The sequence below is a fragment of the Geotrypetes seraphini genome, chromosome 3 (assembly GCF_902459505.1).
Source record: "Geotrypetes seraphini chromosome 3, aGeoSer1.1, whole genome shotgun sequence".
In the NCBI taxonomy this organism is placed as follows: Eukaryota; Metazoa; Chordata; class Amphibia; order Gymnophiona; family Dermophiidae; genus Geotrypetes; species Geotrypetes seraphini.
In genome coordinates, this window is record NC_047086.1 from 323,367,120 (window position 1) to 323,387,938 (window position 20,819).

The following is a 20,819-nucleotide window of genomic DNA, read 5'->3' on the forward strand; positions in this document are numbered from 1 at the left end:
TCTCTCTCTCTCTCTGTAACAGACTGCTAAATATTGTCATTTCTTTCTCTATTACATCACCAAAATACATTCCTTCCTTTCTATCACTTTTAAATACAAAAACAGAGAGAATCCACAACACAAGAAGACAAAAGCACCAAGGACCTCCAGGAATAGTTGAACATCCATCATTAAAGATTAAATATTCTTGTCTTGGTGCATTTACCAAAACTTGTATCCACATTCTCATCACCTCCAGCTTAAATTACTGCAGTTTGTCCCTTACAAGTTTCCCACTAATCCATCTCTGTCCCCTTCAATCTGTTCAAAATTTTGTTGCACAAATTATTGATTGCCAGTATTGCTACTCTCACATAACCCTCTCCTTAAGTCACCAGCTCTCTATCCATTTCTATATACAGTTCAAACTTCTCTTACTGACTTACAAGTGCATTCATTCGCTGCTCAATATTTCTGAGTATGAAAAGAAACTGGAAAACCTGAACATATATATCCTAGAGGAAAGGAGGAATAGGGGAGATATGATACAAACATCAAAATACCTGAAATGTATTAATATACAAATAGATCTTTTCCAGAGATGGGGAAATGGAAAAACTAGAGCAAATGAATTAAGTTTGTGGGATGGTAGACTTAGGAGTAATGTCAGGAAAATTAAGTTACTTACCTATAGCATGTGTTCTCTGAGGACAGCAGGATAACCATTACAACATATATCAGATGCAATTCTCCCACTAGATCTGCATTCCCTGGCATGCTTATTATGTGGAAAAATATGCCCTGCACCCATATAAGAGGGCTACCAAAGCCGCTTTCTTCAGTTTTGGCTGAAACTGAATCTTTAGCTGAAATTTACTGCTCATTTTCAGCCAAAGCCGAAACCTGCCCACCCCCCAGCCCACCCCTGAATGGAACAAGCAGCCGTTCCCTCTTCCTCCTTCACACAGAAAGAGCCCCCCTCAGAGTTTGATGGATATAGCTGGCAAAGACTCGTGGAGGGATACCCAGAAGAGAAGGCATTGCATGAAATAGTACGTCCTAGACATCAGCAGAAGGACCTCACTGGGAGATCTTTTTAATTCGGCAGCATCTACCGCATGTTGGATGTGACCAAAGTGGAACACCCCTTTGGAGTCCAAAGAAGGCCAAGAAGATTGGCCATTCTGGTGGAATATCCACATATTGCTTCTCACAGTTTTCAAGAAACTTGTAAGTATTTTTTTCTTTTCTTGATTTGCCATAGGGAAGAAACGGAAGAATAAAGAAGGTACTTTACTCTCCATACAGAAAGCATTAACTAGTCTAATGGATAAGCTTGTACAACTTAGATCAGGGCTGGCAAGCAGCACTGTGACAGTTTCTATTCTTACATCTAGCTTTGTTCATGATCTCAGTCCAGGGGAACCCTTTACCCCACCTTTACTTGTTAATGCATTTATGTGAATAAAATGAACATTGTCAGCAATGTAGGAGGCAGGATAGTTTTTGTTAAGTATGTGCTGTATTGTTACGATTTATTTTTTTGGGTTGTTTTGTAAACTGCTTAGATATTAGGCGGTATATACATTATTTTGCTGGCTGACATCTGGAAATCAGTGATGTGAGTTGAGGCTATGTGGTAAAATAACCCATCTTAATAGCAACACACATTGATGAATTCCCCTTTAAGTCTTTTTACATAAAATGGAACCTGGGAACACTTGTTGCTATAGCCACAAAATGGTCTTCGCTTGAAATGAACCCCTGTAGTAAGTGAACAGGAGGAAACTGCTGGTTCAAAAAAAAAAAGAAAAGAAAAAGAAAGAAATCCAGTGTAGCCACATCAAGAATTGGCAGTAGAATCTTTGGAAAGTTGTGAACTGATTCTCACCTCTTCCGGGGCTAATAGCTGTGAGAAGGGGTTTACGATCACTCATCTTATCATGTATTTCCTTTTGAGAGATCAGTTCCAATTCTTTCTTCTCCAAAATTTTAGAGGATGGGTAGAACAAGCCAACAGTTTGAGTTCCTTTGTCTGTTCGTTCTAAGTTTAATCTTGGCTTTGGCAAAGGGAAATGTATAGGCTCCCAAGCAACACGCGATTTTCTGTCCTGTTGGGGAAGATTAAAGCACATTAATTTAAAAAAAAAAAAAAACCAGTGTCTAAATTTGTGAAGCACTGAGCTCTTTCCTAAATATTCTGTCCCATGATAAATCCAAACATTATCCCTAAAAATATTTTTAAATCCAAGTTAAACTTGATAAAGTCTAAATATATATCTTCAGTCCAGATTTATTTGACACGACCCCTCATCACATTAGAGTCTACATGAAAATTGTTATCACTCACATTTTTATTAGAATTATGTTATCACTCTTATCTTAGCTGATTGTTTTATTAACTAAGCATCTCATTGTTGTATCTTAGCTATTGTTTTATTAAATAAGCATGGATTAATGAGAGAAAGCCAAGATGGATTTAGTCAAGGGAAATCTTGCCTTACCAATCTACTGCATTTCATTGAAGGGGTGAATGAACATGTGGATAAGACATTTGGGGGCGTGGCTTGGGAGTGCACGAGGATGGTCGGGTAGGGCAGAGGCTCTGTACATACAGACATTAATGACATAAAATACTGAAATAAAATTTTCATTTTAAAGGAAGAAACGAAGGAAAATACAACGTGATGGCTTCAGGAAAACAAAACAAGTCTGAAATGGGGATTTCTAATACCGGCAGTGTTAAGAGATCTAAGCCAGAGCCAGCAACACCCTCAAAGTGTCCATTGTCAAGAGAGAAAAGTGACATTGATTTCTGGAAAGAAATACAAGAGATAAAAGAAATTCTTCTAAAAAACGCCAAAAAGCTGGATGAAATACAGGAAGAAGTAATGACTTTAAATAAAAGAACAGAAGTGCTGGAGATTAAAACAACAAAAATGGAAATAAGAATGGACAGTTTTGAAGCAGAAAAAAGGCAATATAAACTGGACAGAGAAAAAATCTTTACACTCACCAGGGAAGTCAAGGATTGCCAGAATCGCATGAGACGGAGTAATTTGAGACTTTTGGGCGTACCGGAAGGGGTGGAGAAAAATAATCCGGTTTCATTTGTGGAAAATTTTTTGATGAAAGTCCTGCCCCTCAAATCCAATTACCCGATAGAAGTTGAACGTGCACATCGCATACCAATGAAAAGACTGGATACTTTAAAAGGTCCTCGCCCCATAATTTTCAAGTTGCTAAGACACCAGCAAGTTTTAGAGGTGTTAAGAATGGCTAAAGAACATGCAAATTTAAAATGTCAGGATGCCAAAGTCCACATCGTTCCTGATTTCGCTAAAACAACGGCAGATAAAAGGAAAAAATTTCTAGACATGAGGCCGAAGTTAAGAGACATCGGAGCTAGATTTGGCCTGATATACCCTGCGATTATGAAAATAACTATTGACAACAAAACTATGAGCTTTGATGAACCTGTGAAGTTGGAAATGTTTTTAAATCAAAGGGAGCAGCCGATGTCAATTTAATTTGACTTATTCACTTCCTGGAGTTGGAGTTGATTCTTCTTGGTTTTTATTTGATTTTATTTGTTATTCATCTTTAATATATTTGAGAATCTGCTAACTGACAGTTTGGCTCTGTTTATTTTGAATGAAAACTGTGAAATGGAATGCTGATGAAAAAGGCAGTTTGTTTCTCTGTGAGCATTTAATATCTCTTTCTCAAAGGATGACTTTAAAGTTGAAATGAATTGTTCCTTTGCTGTTACATATCTTAATAAGATATTAGAATCTCTGATATATGTTATTACAATATATTCATGAAGATAAGATATTAATATACAGAGCATATAATGGCAGATTTAGATCATAGGTTATGATGAGTTAATGGAGGTTTTGATAAAAATTCAGTACAAAAGATTTCAGTTAGCAAAGATTTTCAAGGGACTCTAGTTTCTTTTCTTTTTCAATATTTTTTATTGAATTTTAGATAATAACAAACATACAGAACAAAATGTCATTTTGATACAATCATACATCAGCACACGATAAATGAGAATCAGGTACTATCAAATGCACAATATACATAGAAATGCATACAGAGAAGATAAGTAATCATTATAACAGAAGCAAATTAAGAGTAAATTTGTGCCACAAATAGGAAATTTGTGGTATTATGAGTTACAGTATCGGACTAAAGGTGCCCAAACAGTTCGATATGCAGAAGCAGTATCAGATCTTTCAGCCAGCACTTTCTCGTATTTACCTATAAGACATATTGAATTCCACCAAGTGTGGAAATCCACTTTTGATAAGTCTTTCCAACAATGAAATACAGTTTGAATCGCAATTGACAACAGAATAGCCAACAGTCTACCAGCAAGAGCATCTAAAGGGTTTTGTAAACCTTCAGACATCAAGATAATTACCTTATAAGTAAGAGGTTCAGTAATGTCTAATATTTCACAGATTGACCTCCACACTCTATCCCAATAAGCACTAAGGTGTGAGCAGGAAAATAATAAATGTTGTAACGTGCCAGCTTGTGTCCCGCATGACCAGCAAGTTGGTGGGGTAGTGGGGTCTACTTTGTGTGATATGAGAGGTGTCCACACTGCTCTGTGTAATAAAAAATACATTGATTGTAGGAGTGAAGCAGAGCGAATGGACTTAAAAAATCTTTTCCAAATAAACGACCAGTCAATTGCATCAGACGGGAGACTTAATTCTGTGTTCCATTTATACTCCGTATTTAGTGCTGGTCTATGTTCTGATTGTTATAAGATTTTGTACCATAGTGATGCTTTATTATTCGTTTGAGAGACTTTTTGAGCCAAATAGTGTAAACTCGGTACAGGTGCTAAAGTGTGAGCGTTAGGCAATGTCTGATTCAAACAATGCATTAATTGTATCCATTGATATCTTTGTGTATTGGGGAGACCCCACTTGCTCACAAGACCTTCAAACGACATCCAGTCATCCCCTTCCTTCAGATCTTGCAGAGTCCATATTCCACATTTTAGCCATATTTTCCACTTTATGATATTGCCTTGTATTGTAAACATGGGATTATTCCATATCGGAATCAGTTTGGAGTCAACCCAGCATACTGATAGAGATGATTCTACCATAGTTAGAGCTTTCTTGTAAGATAAAAGAATACAGTCGTTTCTCTCAGATTTGGAAAGAGTTGACCCTGCCAGAAGGGACAGTCTGGATTCCCCATATTTAATGCATTCCAAAATAATCCAAGCCGGTGGATCAGCATCTCTAGAAGCATCATGTGTCTGTTTCCATTGGCGTAATAAGAAGGCATTGTGATACTGGAGAAATCCAGGGAAACCTACACCTCCATCCTCTCTTCTAGCCTTCAACTTAGACAACGCAATACGAGGTTGTTTTTTGTTCCATAAAAAATTTGAGAGAAGAGTATCAATAGATTTGTAGAACGAGGGAGACAGATGAAAAGGAAGCATATGTAGAACATAATTGATCTTCGGGGTTATCATCATCCGTATCGTTTCCAAACGACCCCACCACGACAAGTTCAATGGTGACCATTTACTTGTGATTGATTTAGTAAGGTCCAAAAGATACGTCGCATTGAGCTGTATGGTTTCTTCAATGGTAGGGCCAAACATGACACCCAAATATTTCATTTTAGTACTAGACCACTGTACTCCATAAGATGTGATCTCTTTTTCCACACTGGGGCAGTTGATAGGCATGACTTCTGTTTTGGAAGTGTTCAATTTATACCCTGAGATGGATGCATATTCATGAATAATGGACAACATAGGAGGAAAGGAAGACGGTGTGATATAAAGCAAAATATCATCAGCATAAGCTGAAATTTTTATCTCCATATTGTCAAGTTGGAAACCATGAATATCAGGATTGGTTCTTATAGCAATAATAAGAGGTTCCAAGGCAAGATTAAACAATAATGGGGATAAGGGACACCCCTGTCTGGTACCTCTCGTAGGCTGAAAGGACTTTGATACCGAGCCATTAATCGATGTTCTAGTAGATGGAGCTGAATATAAGATTTTCACCATGCGAATAAACTGTTCAGAAAATCCATACCAAGTCAACGTTTGAAATAGAAAAGGCCATTCAATTCTATCGAACGCCTTTTCAGCATCGATACCAACTGCCAATAGATCTTGAGTATGACCCTGCGCATGAGCAATTATGTGCGTAAATGTTCGTGTATTATCTTCAGAAAAACGACCAGTAATGAATCCACATTGATCATTATGAATGAGTTTGGATACTACCGATTGCAATCTGGTAGACAAGAGTTTCGCAAAAATCTTAGCGTCCACATTAATGAGTGAAAGAGGTCTATAATTGGAGATGAACCTCGGATCTTTTCCTGGCTTAGGCAGTACGATGATTGTTGCTTCCGTGAAGGAGCCGCCCACCTCCCCTGAATCGATCATATGTTCAATGAAAGATAGGAAATGCGGGAGTATGACATCTTGAAATTCTCTGTAGAACTCTACATTAAAACCATCCGGTCCAGGAGATTTGTTACATGCCATGGATTGGATTGATAAGGTAAGTTCCTCAATCGTAACAGGATAAGATATGGAATGATTCTCCTCATCATTCAGCTGAACATGTGAAAGTGTATCTAAAAAGGATGGTTGGATATGAGTCTGTGAACTTTCAGACGTGTATAACTTCCGATAGTATTCCATAAAAGCCTGAGAGATATCCTCTGGATCCGACAATGTGCTACCATTTTCCAGCTGAATATTGGTAATAGTGGTTTTATCCTGCTTTTTCTTCAAATACGTTGCCAGCAATCTGCCAGCTTTGTTATTAGCAGAGAAGTATGAAGCTGAACGTTGAAGGATAGAATGAGAGGCCTGTGTGCTGAGGGCAGCATTATATTGAAAACAGCATTTATTCAATTGTAATAACAGACCTAAGTCTAAATGGGACTGTTGATGTTGACTTTCTAATCTTTTGATGTCATTTTCAAGCCTTTCAGTTTCCTGTTTCTGAGATTTGAGCTTATTAGCCGTGAACGCTATTATGGAACCCCTGATAGAAGCCTTGAAGGCATCCCACCAACACTCCCATGAAGTATGTTCCGGTTTATTGAATGCAAAGTACTCACCAATTGCATGTCTGATATATTCTGTAAATGAAGAGTCTTGAAGCAGTGCCGAATTGAATCTCCACTGTCTCCGAGTTCGGTAAGATGTGGTGAGATGCAGCTGCATAGTTATGGCACCATGATCAGAAACTGTAATCGGACATATGTCTGTATGTGCAATAGAGGAACGCAAAGTATTACTGATAAGAAAAAAATCGATACGGGAGTAGGATAAGTGTGGGTAAGAGAAGAAAGTGAAAGCTTCTTCCGTTGGGTGTTCAGTTCTCCATATGTCTTGTAAATGTAGAGTTTGAATGATATTTTGTAAAGCAAACCAGGATTTAGGCTTCTTGTATGTAGTGTTTGACTTTCTATCACATTTACTATCAAGCACAAGATTGAAATCGCCCCCCATTATTATATGAGAATCCGCTTCCTCTAAAACCGATGTTGCAAGCCCATGAAAAAAAGTCAGGATTGTCTAGGTTAGGTCCATAAACATTGAATATTGTATAACATTGGCCAGAGCAGCTAAACGTTACTTTGATCCATCTTCCATTAAGGTCAGCTGATGATGTTATGACAGACAGGTCACGTCTCTGTCTCAGAAGCGTTATTACCCCAGCTTTTTTATCAATAGCTGGTGAATAATATGGAGGTAGAGCCCATCCAGGGTGTATTTTTGTTGAAGCCAATTTATCCAGGTGTGTTTCTTGCAGCATTATGATATCTGGGCTATCTTTCTCTACGTACTTCAAAATCTTACACAGCTTGACTTTATTATTGAGCCCCTTAGTATTCAAAGAAATTATTTTAAGTGACATAATACATGAGAAGATGATGATTCTCAAACATATTTGTAAGCATCAGAGAGAGCATATGTATACTAAAAATTGTATGCAGACTAAAAATATATAAGAGACTTAATGGATGTGCATTTGAGAGCATTAGAACACAATAAGCAACCTGATGATGTGATAGTGATCTAAAATCACTCTGCATATTAACAATGTGAGTGCAACAGGAGAGCAAAAAATAACAGTTCAACACAGAGAACAATCACACCTCAAAACCTTATGAAACATCTCATATAGACATAGAATCACTCTGATATAGCATTAATAAGTAACTAAACCATATAAAAGTTGTACTGCATATTATAATAATCACTGGATTTAAAGCACTTCCCAATCTTTACCATGCCCCCAAATTATGGAGGTAGAAGAGGATTGTACACAGTTACCAATCAACCAGTCACACCTGATGGATCGGAGTGGGTGCTTGCTGTTCGATAAACGCTGCAAGATCTTCTGGTTTGATGTAATCCTTGGTCTGGTTGTTAAGTGTCACCCTCATCCGTGCAGGGTAAAGCATTCCAAACTTCGCATTAAGTTGCTTCAGTTGCGGCCTGTAGGAGAGTAGTTGACGTCGACGTGCAGCGGTAGTTTTACTGAGATCAGGGACGAACAAAATGGTGGCGCCCTCGTGCTTCACTGGTGATCGAATTTTGGCGCGTTGCATTATTTCTAGGACATGCTGGTAACGTAGTACTTTAATCACTATTGGTCTTGGGTATCTTTTGTTATTATTCTGGGCAGCAGGGACCCGGTGTGCGCGTTCAATCTCGAATTCCCTGTGAAATGTAAGATCAAGGAGTTTAGGTATCAAATCTTCAAGGTATTTAATCAACTCCTGATCATGCGACCCTTCCGGAATGCCTAAAAGTCTGATGTTAGATCGCCGAGAGCGGTCGTTGCTCTCCTCCAGATCTTTCTCAAGTATGGCAATGCGATTAGTTTGCCGTTTCACCTCCGCCATGTTGTTCGCCACTGCCTCTGCTTTCCCTTCTAATGTGGTTACCCGCGTCTGCAGTTGAACAAAATCTGCCGTCATACTCGTCAGCTTATCATTTATTTCGTCGGTAGCCGCTTTCGTATCGCTTACCAGATCTTTTAATATTCGTAGTTCAGCCAGCACCTCTTTATTGATATCGCTATCAGAGGTGGGCAGCGGGGCCTTAGATGGTGATAACGGCTCAGGTTTATGTCTTTTGTTTACCTTTTTCTCTGCCATTATAGCCGAATTCAGTGCTATTAGTTTCTGGCCTCCACTAGCAACTTCCCGATGAGTTAGAATTTGTACAGCATGCAATTTGAATACAGTGATTCTCTAATTCAAAAGTGTAAGGTGCAGGAGCTCAGTTGTTAAGCTGCCATTTCTCGCGGGCTCAGCAGCGCCCCCCCTCAAGGGACTCTAGTTTAAGGTTTAGTAGGCTTCTTTGAGAATATTTAAGGAGAATATATGTATTTAAAAATAAATAATAACAATAATTAAAAAAAAAAAAAAGGAAAATATATTATTAATGCTTAATTTTCATTTATAGGTTTCTTACAAGTCTGATACTTTTAGCAGACATATAGAGTTTCACATTCTTTTTTATCATTTATAATGTGAGTGGAAGATCTTTATTTAGTTTCTTATTTTGATTTTTTAATATTTTGAGAATATTACATAAATTATTTATAAAAATACATATGATTATTACATACAATATTGTTTTATAATTGAAGTCTGTATAGAGCTTTTAGTTTAGCTTTACTTGGTCTTGTATGTGCAGTTCCAGGTTTTATCAGCCAATATTAAGGGTGGGAGAGGGAGGGATGGGAGGGGGGTTAAAGGGATTTGATAATTGGGGTAGGGATGTTGGATTGGGAGATATAAATGAAGGTGGTGTTTATTCATTTCAAATGATTTCAGTTTTTTGTTCAGATAGAATAATTGGAAGAACTTTTGTAAAAATTATTTGGATTGATGGAGATTAAAATTTTTTCACTCAATGTTAATGGCCTTAATCACCCAGTAAAGAGGAAAAAAATGTTAGCATTTTTAAAAAGGCAACAGGCTGATGTGTATTATATTCAAGAGACACATTTATCAATGGTTGAATCCAAAAAGCTAGAAGATAATTGGGTGAAACACTGTTTTTTCGCTCCCGCAATAGGGAAAAAGGCAGGAGTGGCTATATTAGTGAACACAAAATGTTTAGCTTCATTTAAAATGATAGATTTTGATCCTTTAGGGAGATGGATACGAGCGGAAATGAGAATGGGAAATAATACTTTGACTTTATTAAATATCTATGCCCTGAACTCGAATCAAAATGATTTTTTTATTAATATACAAAAATTAATACTCCCACTGGCTGCTTCTAATTTAATAGTAGCTGGAGATTTTAATGCTGTTATGGATCCTTTTTTGGATAAAAAACCAAGCAAAAATATAAAATCATTAGGGTTAGATAATTTGGTGAATACTTGTAATTTGAAAGATATATGGCGTATTCTTCATTTTAATGATCAGGAGTTCTCTTTTTGCTCACCAGTTCATAAATCTTTTTCAAGAATTGATTACATATTGGTATCAAATTCCATAGTGCAATAAGTGACACAAGCTTCCATTGATCCAATTATTTTGTCTGATCATGGAGGAGTGTGGATTACACTTTCACTAGATAATAATGAATACAATAGATCATTATGGAGGTTTGATAATACATTGGTTTCAGATTCAACTTTTCTTGAAGAAATTTCCAAATAAATACCTCAGCAGATATTAATGCGGAAATCTTATGGGATGCATTTAAAGCTACTATAAGAGGTAATATTATTTCTTATTCTGCGTATATTAAAAAACAACTTATTAAACAATTTTCAGATTTGGAAAAAGAAATTAAATTGCTGGAATCCAAATTAATAGATGATTGGAATCACGAAAATTTGCAAACTTTATTAAAGGCTAAAGGCAAATATAATGAAATTTCTTCAAAAATGGCAAGGAAAGATTTGTTTTCTCTGCAAACCTTGTATTATGGAAAATCTAATAAGGCAGGAAGTTTACTTGCAAATTATCTTAAAGCAAAAAAGAGAAGAATAAAAATAAGTGCAATAAAAGATGAGAAAGGAAATATGCATAATCAAACTAATAACATTTTAAATCAATTTTTGGCTTTTTACAAAGAGTTGTATTCTTCCGAGTCTTCTATTGATAAAGTTCAAAAAGGTATGGAATTTTTAAATCTTCTTGAGGGTCCAAAGCTTCCTGATCATATAAAAAGAAGTTTAGAAGAACCTATATCATTAAAAGAATTAGAAACAGCATTGAAGTCTCTTAGAGTTGGATCCGCTCCAGGTGGGGATGGTTTTACTGTGGAATTCTATAAAACATTTCAAAATTCTTTATTACCCTATTTACTAAATTTATATCAGTTTCAACTTAATAAAGGTTGTATTAAAAGTACTATGGCAGAATCTATGGTGATTGTTTTGCCAAAGCCAAATAAAGATCCCACTATGGTTTCAAATTACAGGCCAATATCATTAATTAATGTTGATGGAAAATTAATGGCTAAAACACTGGCATTAAGATTGGCAAAGGCTCTTCCTTACATAATTGATGTACATCAAACAGGTTTCATTGCTAACAAACATTCTTCTAACAATACAAGATTGACATTTCATACATTAAATTTAACTAAAATGATGAATGAACCAGCTTTTGCTCTTTCATTAGATGCAGAAAAAGCTTTTGATAGGGTAGAATGGTCATTCATGAATCAGACTTTGGATTGGTTTGGTGTGGGTCCTGGTTTTGTTCAAATGATTAAAACTTTGTATAGCTCCCCTATGGCAAGATTATACATTAATAATAATTTATCTGAGAGTTTTAAATTACATAGAGGAGTTAGACAAGGATGTCCATTATCTCCTTTGCTGTTTGATATTGTTTTAGAACCCTTATTGATAGCTATTAATCAGACAAAGGGGATACAGGGTATTCCCTTGAAAGAATGGGAATACAAATTATCTGCTTATGCGGATGATATTTTATTATATTTGCACAATCCAGGTTCAACTATACCATGTTTGTTAGAATTGATTGAAAGATTTGGAATGTTTTCAGGATATAAAATCAATTGGAATAAATCTGAAATTCTTTCGCTTAATGTGCATTGCATAAAATCTATGTTTGATTCATTTCCTTTTGTTTGGAAAGAGGATGGATTAAAATATTTAGGAATTTGGATTAAAAATTCAATAGAAGATACAATAAAAGAAAATGAAAAACTTTTATTAAAAAAGGTTTCGGAATTATGTGAACAATGGAACCCATTACATATATCTTGATGGGGAAGAGTTCAAACCATAAAAATGATGATATTGCCTGTGGTTTGCTATCAAATGTGTATGATTCCGATATTTTTTCAGAACTCTTTTTATAAAAAATTGAATGCAATAATTATTAAGTTTGTTTGGCTTGGCAAAACACCTAGAATTGCTTTGGTATCTTTACAGAAATCAATTAAGGAGGGTGGGGTAAATTTCCCAAATTTCTATAGGTATCATCAGGCCTATATTTTACGTCAAGGTATGTATTGGGTCCTCCCAGATCTCATTGAATACACTCCAGATTGGTTATACTTGGAATGGCGACTCCTGTCTCCTTTACATCTTTGTCACATTCTCAGTATCAAGATGCCCAGATTGTATAAAGAAAATAAACTTTTATTAGATACATGGAAAACTCTAAGATATGTAAGTAATTTAACTGAAATTCCTATTAGTAAATCGACAAATCAATCTATATGGCTAAACTCCAAGATTTAGATTGGCAGAACTAAGATTGTATGGAGGCATTGGTTAAATGCAGGAATACGAACTTTAAATGATGTTATTTCAAATGGAAAAATGCTTGAGTTTACACAATTGCAAAATAAATTTGGACTGAATAAATCACAATTTTATAAATGGTTGCAATTGAAGCAGGCCATTCAGGCAGGGTTCCCTGAATGGAAAACTTTAAATTTTCAATACAGCATGGAATTTTTATGCTTCCAGGCAGATTTTCTGGATCACCAGGCTGCACAGTGATATAAAGTTATTAGTGAATTGGTTAATAAAAAACCTAAAAATGGTCTTAGGGATATTTGGAGCATTGAGATTAATCATCAAATTTTGGCATCTCAATGGCCACAAATTTGGTCTTGGAGAATAAGATGTACACTGTCAGCATCTATGAGACAAACTTGGTTTTTTCTTTTGCATAGAGCATTTTGGACCCCTGTTAGATTACAAAAACTAAATAGTTCAATGTCTAATAGATGCTGGCATTGTAAGCTTGAAGTAGGGACTTTGGATCATCTTTTATTTTTCTGTCCCTATATATTAGCCTTTTGGAATTCGATCTGGGATCAAATAAATTCTTTATTAGATAATCCTGTAGCATTAACTTATGATACTGTGATATTTGGCATATCTATGAGGAAAAAGAGTCAGATATCGGCAAATAATAACAAACTTTTATTGATTATGACAGGAGTTGCCATGCAACATATTACTACAAATTGGAAAGATCACACAAGACTTAATTTTAATTTCTGGTGGAATTCACTATGTCACATATATAGAATGGAACGTTCAATAGCAATACAAAATGGAAATTATAAAAGGTTTAATGAAATATGGGGGCCATTGACATTGTTTTGTAATGAATAAACACCATTTTCTTAACATTATTTATGATTGGAAGGGAAAGGGGAGGGTTTATATAATGAAAAAAAAATAAAAATGTAAAAAAGAAATATGACAGATTGATTCAATTAAATAATTGTATGGAAAGGGAGGGGGAAAGAAGGGTTTAGATATATATACCTTTGTTATGATCTTGATAGATTTATCAAGTGATGTTAGTAAATCTATGTATTACTTATATTGTGCACTTGTTGAAAGTTTAAAAATGAATAAAGAATTATAAAAAAAAAAAAAAGAACATGTGGATAAAGGTGAACTGGTTGATGTTGTGTATTTGGATTTTCAAAAGGAATTCGACAAAGTACCTCATGAAAGACTTCTGAGGAAATTAGAAAGTCATGGAATAGGAAGTAATGTCCTATTATGGATTAAGAACTAGTTGAAAGAAATCAGAGAGTGGGTTTAAATGGCCAATATTCTCAGTGGAGAAGGGTAAATAGTGGGGTTCATAATCAAAACCAAAACATTTTCCAAGCTAAGAATTATATCACTCACAAAAGTAAACTGGAAAAGATATATATATAGTAGAATCAAACAGGCAACACATAAACGGTTGTTCAAGGAGGAAAAGCCTCAGACCCCTTTGGGGAAACCCTCTTTCAAAATTGAGAGGGTTAGATAACGTCACTGGCAAAAACCTCCTTTCCACCTGTGTTACAACTGCTGAATTTAAAGTGCTTTTTAAAAGTGCTGCGTCTATTACTGCAGTCAAAAATTAATTCCAAACTGCTTTTAAAGTGCTGTTCAAATATTCAGATCACTTGATACTGTTTCCTATTCGAACTGAAACAGATACTCTCGAGCTGTTCTTAGTTAATGATTTGAAACATTGTATCAATGCAACAGCAAAAACTTATCTGTGGCTCTGTGCAGGCTATGTGCCATGGAGACTTGTCTGTTGCTCTGTGCAGGTTTCAATTCCTACTCCCTCTGACGCTGGCCAAATAGCGTTTCGCCAGAAGGCTGCTTCAGGGATAGTGGGGTTCCCCAGGGGTCTGTGCTGGGATCACTGCTTTTTAACATATTTATCAATGATCTAGAAATGGGAATAACTAGTGAGATAGTTAAATTTGCTGATGACACAAAGTTGTTCAAAGTTGTTAAATCACAAAAGGATGGTGAAAAATTGCAAGAGGACCTTAAGAGGCTGGGCATCAAAATGGCAGATGACATTTAATGTGAGCAAGTACAAAGTGATGCATGTGGGAAAGTGGAACCAAAACTATAGCTACGTGATGCTGGGTTCTTTGTTGGGAGTCACTGCCCTGGAAAAGGATCTAGGGGTCATTATTGAGGATACGTTGAGAACCTCAACTCAATGTGCGGCGGTGGCTAAGAAAGCAAATAGAATGTCAAGAATTATCAGGAAAGGAATAGAAAACAAAGATGAAAATGCTATAATGTACTTATATCACTCTATGGTACAGCCGCACCTCAAATACTGTGTGCAGTTCTGGTTGCTGTATCTCAAAAAAGATATAGCAGAATTAGAAAAGGTACAGAGAAGGGTGATGAAAATGATAAAAGGAATGGGAAGGCTTCCCTATGAGGAAAGGCTGAAGCAGCTAGGGCTCTTCAGCTTGGAGTAGTGACAGTCAGGGGTGATATGATAGAGGTCTATAAAATACTGAGTGGAGTGGAAAGGGTAGAAATATAGAAACATGACGGTACATAAAGGCCAAATGGCCCATCTAGTCTGCCCATCCACAGTAACCATTATCTCTTTCTCTCTCAGAAAGATCCCATGTGCCTATCCCAGGCACTCTTGAATTCAGACACAGTCTCTGTTTCCACCTCTAATCACCAAGGATTCTGTTCTCAACCTACAATCACTTATTTTTGACTTTTGTACCTCCGCTGTTAATCCTATACTTCTAGGGGATTTCAATATTCATTTTGATGAGCTCAACAATGCTCATACATCTGACCTGCTTACCCTTGCTTCTGACCTTTCCTTATACCACCTTTTATCAGGCCCCACTCACTCTGCAGGACACACATTGGATATGGTTTTCATCCCCTCGTCTCTCTTACAAATGTTTGACCTCATGAATATTTCTTTTTTTTCCTTGGACAGACCATTCTTTGATTTCTTTCAATATTAACATTTCCCTCTGCACTTTTAGAACTCCTACCAAAGAACTTTATTTCAGATACTTAAGTAAATTTAACTATGCTGTAATACAAGATTCTTTCAAACTAAAATTGGATGAATTCTCATCTCATCCACTGGAAGATCAGATAGAACTACAGGATGATGCCATGCATAGTCTTATGGATAGGGTAGCACCATTGAAATCCCATGTTTCATCTTCCGGTAACAAAAAGACACTATGGTTCACTCCTGAACTTGTATTAATCCGAAGACAATTGTGCTCTCTAGAGAGGCGATGGAGACGTCATCATTCACCATCAATACTTAACCTTTATAAAGAAAAAACTATGTCCTATAAGGTTGCTAATCAAGAAGGAAGAAAAAATATTATGCAAAACGGATCACTATGGCTAATAATTCCTCTGCACTATACACAGTAAAATTGATTATGTATCAGGACAACAAAAAAAAAATCAAAAAAATCAACTAGTTCGTCCTCCCCTCTTGCCCAGGATTTGACAGCTTTTTTTGAGAACAAAATTAAAACAGTGCGACTCAATCTAGTACAATCTGTTATACCAAAACATCAATGTTCTAATCTAATCTACAATTTGTGAGTCGCTCTATGCCTAAATAGGTTCAAGGCGACGTACAATTCAGGTGTTAGACAAACATAGTAGAAAAAGAAGAGAGGGGACTCTAAGCAGAAAGAGGAGAGGGGAGTAGAGACTTCTATGGGGCAGCATAGAAGAGATGTCAGAAGAACAGTTTGCATTGGATGAGCATTGAAGAGGTATTAAGAACAGTTTACATAGGATGAGGAAGTAATCTTTGGATCTGAACAAGCTACTGGTTGTCAATGGAGTATATTATCTCAAAGAGAAGTCTTTAGTTTTTTTTTCGAAATCTGAGATAGCAGCATTCCTCAAACAGTGACACACCTCCCTTTCAGTTTGTTCTCAAACTTTTCAGTACCTTCCCTTCAGGAGATTCACCAGACCCTGTAATTTGTAAAAATGACAAGTCACTCTTCTTTTTTTTAAGTTCAATCATCTTTATTGGTATTTTAAAGTGCACATACATCCAAAGGCATGAATGACAGAATCCATGACATTGATAACAAATTGTATGGGTTAACATCCATGCCTCAGTGCATAATCATAGTAGTAATAATGATGTAACAGGAACAAACAACAAAACCAGAACTAATAGAACTGGTCAGACGTGAAAATGAATTAAACAATATAAATCAAAATATAACGTGGAATATCGAAGCTTAGAGGCTAGCTCAGTGAATATAATCATCATATCGCTAATATCATCATAGAATCACAGTAGTTACAGCAGTTGTATCATTTATAACGATGTAAACACTAGTGTCTTATCATTGGTAAGGACAGTATGTCCACAGGGGCTACAGCAGTTCATGACTCATTTCTCATATTCCGTAAATGTAAGAAGAGGCGCCCACATTTTTTCGAATCTGGATAGACTACCTTTCCTAGCAGCTGCTACTCTTTCATATTTGGCGTAAAGGCATACAGTGTTCCACCACTCAGCATGCGATACATTGGAAAAGTCTTTCCAGTTAGTGAGTATAATGCGGAGTGCTATTAACAATAGAAATTGAAGTAACGGGACTTTATCAGCAGTAATCGACATATATGAACTAGATAAACTAATAATGTCGAATATGATAAATGTTCCTTAATCTCTAGAAAGGTACAAATTTGTGTCCATACGGAATGCCAATGTCATATATCATGTGTCGTAATGACCCAGTGGAGAGTTTACATGACCAGCATAGCCCATTAATTTTTTCTTTTTGTAATTTCGCTAGTTTACTTGGTGTCCAAAAAGCTCGATAAACCAGAAAGAAAAAGGTCTGAAATAACGCTGCTGAGCTAGTCAATTTATAAATCATAGACCACATTAGACTCCAATCTGTTTCTACTAAGGGTATTCCTAATTCCTCTTGCCATTTAGTTTGAGTAGAATGTTGAGGAGTTGATCTGGACAATTGAATTAGTTTATACCAATTAGAGGCTTCCTTTTTCTTAAAGGTAAATGTTGTACAATGATTTAAGAGATCAGGTTCTGCCCATTTGTCTGTGTTCTTATGTAGAAGGTCACGAAAGGCATGCTTTAGTTGCAGCCACTGAAAGAATGAAGATGGGGGAAGACAATAACGAGTTCTTAATATATCGTATGGAATCCAGTTACTTCCATCATATAAATGTCCTAGCGTCTGTATACCTGTCGATTTCCAATTTTTCTAATTTATCGGAGAGTGCTGGATTTGGATAAGTGGGTTATTCCAAATTGAGATATGCAGTGAGTCATTCCATTTATGAGGTAAGATTTTGTCCACAGCATGTATAGCAGCCACAGGAGCCTCCATCACATAATCTTTATGCGTCAGAAAACCAGAAGATGAAATGAAGGCTAATGAAGATAGTGATGACCATTTATATGTCTCTTCGTCTAATGCTAACCAGATATTATCCCATGTCCTAGTAGTGTCGTGTAATATCCACTTAGCTCCTTGTCTGAGTAAGAAGGCATAGTGATAGTCCAAAAAATTTGGGAAATTAGTGCCACCCTCACATTTGGGTAATTTTAGTCTGCTCAGTGCTATTCTAGGGGTCTTATTATTCCAAAGAAACTTGGTCAGTAATTGGTCCACTTTTTTATAAAACGACAGAGGAAATAAAATCGGTAACATATTTAATGGATATAAAATTTTTGGAGCTATCATCATTTTGATAGTTTCCATCCTTCCCCACCAGGTTAAATTTAAGGGACTTCATCTAACCGTCAGTGTATTTATCATGTGTATAATGTCTTCAATGGTGAACTTTATTGTGTCTTCTATTGTAGCTCCAAAATGGATGCCTAAGTATTTAAGTTTCGTTTGATTCCACTGAAAATTATAGTCCGCAATGGTATGTTGCAATACGTATTTATTAAGAGGGAGTAATTCTGTTTTAGAGGTATTGAGCTTGTATCCAGAGTATTGGGAATAAGACTTAATCAGTTGTAAGAGAGTTGGCAATGAGGCAGGATCAGTATAAATTAACACGTCATCCGCATATGCAGAGAGTTTAAGTTCAACTGAACCATAGCGAATTCCTGCAATTTCAGGAGATTGGCGTATGTAGAGGAGAAGAGGCTCTAGTGCTATATTAAATAATAGCGGAGATAATGGACATCCCTGACGTGTACCAAGGGTGGGATAAAACATTTCAGAGTTTAATTCCTTGATTCTGACATTAGTAGAAGGTCTAGTGTATAACAACCGGACCATAGATATGAAGTCACTCTTCTGATCAAATACCACTAACAATTTTGAAACCTTACTACACTATTTTCGGGCCTTTTATTCATTATATGATTTCAAAGAGTCTTTCCACTGGCACCATGCCCAAACTCTGGAAGAAGGCTTCCATTAGGCTAATCCTAAAACAGCCAAACAGTTGTCCTGAAGAATGTTCTAGATATCAGCCTAAAACAAATATCCCATTCTTAGCCAAACTAAGAGAAAATATTTTATTCAATCAACTGATTCCCTTCTTCAAAAAGACTAACGCACTGCATCCAAATCAAACAGGTTTCAGGCTACACCATTCCACTGAACTTTCTCTATTAGGTCTCATTACATCTATCAGATACTTTTTAGATCATAGAAAATCAGTCTCTTATTTCATTAGACTTAACAACTGTGTTTGATACTATCAACCACTCCTTGTTATTATTAAGACTTCAAACACTAGGCATCTCAGGAACAGTCCTGGAATGGTTTGAATCGTACTTTGAGGATCGTGTTTATCAAGTTAACCTGTCTAATTCAACATTAGCTCCATATGTCCAGAATTTTGGAGTGCTCCAGGGATCTGTACTGTCACCAATGTGGATTAATCTTTTTTTTGGCTCCTCTGTTGACTCTTGCCCAGTCAATAGGGTTCACAGTTCACTTTTGCAGATGACATCCAGCTGCTTTACTCAATTTAAACTTGGACCATGCTTAATATTTATGAAATTAATAAAAAAAACTAGATAAAATTAGGGCTCCTTTTATGAAGCTGCGTTAGCAGTTTAACATGCGTAATAGCGTGCGCTAATTTGCCGGCTGCGCTAGTCATTACCGCCTCCTCTTGAGCAGGTGGTAGTTTTTCAGCTAGTGCGGGGGTTAGCGTGCACTAAAAAGATGTGTGTGATAAAGCTGCTAAAGTGTCTTCGTAAAAGGAGCCCCTAGTCAATGGCTTACTGAAAATTTGCTTTCCTTAAATATTGGTAAACCTAAGCTCTTTTATTCCCAAGTAGTAACAACGAATCATCAATAGTTCCTGTTTGCATAAAATTTATCCCAATCAAATTAGATACAACTTTAAGGGCTCCTTTTACTAAGCGTTTTTAGCGCGTGTTAACCCCGCGCTACACAAAAATACTAACGCCAGCTCTATGGAGGCGTTAGCGTGTGGCACGGGGGCAATGTAGCGCGCGCTAAAACCACTAGCACAGCTTAGTAAAAGGAGCCCTAAAACTTTTAGGTGTAATCTTTGATGATAAACTTTCTTTTCATCAGCAAATCAGTTCAGTTGTTCAAAAATGCTTCTTCAAATTAAAAATGATTTGTTCTATCTCAGCTCTCTCCTCTTCATTCCCTAGTTATCTCACATCTAGATTATTGTAATTCATTTTTATCAAGGAATAACACAGAAGGAAATCAGAGGGTTTCAAATAATACAACACAACCATAAAAATTATTTATAAACCCAAAAAATATGACCATGTCACCCCTCTTCTAAAAGATGCTCATTGGCTCCCCATTGCTCATCGGATTACATTCAAAATATTATTTCTCACCTTTAAGGTGAAATCGGACCACTCTCCGGCATTTACTGATAGGCTTTTAATTCCATATGCTCCACTCAGCAAAACCTGCTTGCTGTTCTATCCATTCGCCAGATAGTTTATGACACTACCCGCAAAACTATTTTCTAATTCGTAGCACCTATGTTATGGAACAACCTTCCTAGTAATCT

The 20,819-nt window shown here is 36.3% G+C and overlaps 1 protein-coding gene across 3 annotated transcripts in view; it reads right to left on the reverse strand.

Annotated features, from left to right (window-relative positions):
* DZANK1 (double zinc ribbon and ankyrin repeat domains 1) overlaps positions 1–20,819 on the reverse strand; it is a 149,815-nt gene that overhangs the window by 30,031 nt on the left and 98,965 nt on the right. For all 3 annotated transcript variants that reach the window (XM_033937444.1, XM_033937446.1, XM_033937443.1), the window contains exon 15: positions 1,871–2,090. In XM_033937444.1, coding sequence (XP_033793335.1) covers positions 1,871–2,090 — 220 coding nt within the window. The remainder of the gene's footprint in view (positions 1–1,870; positions 2,091–20,819) is intronic.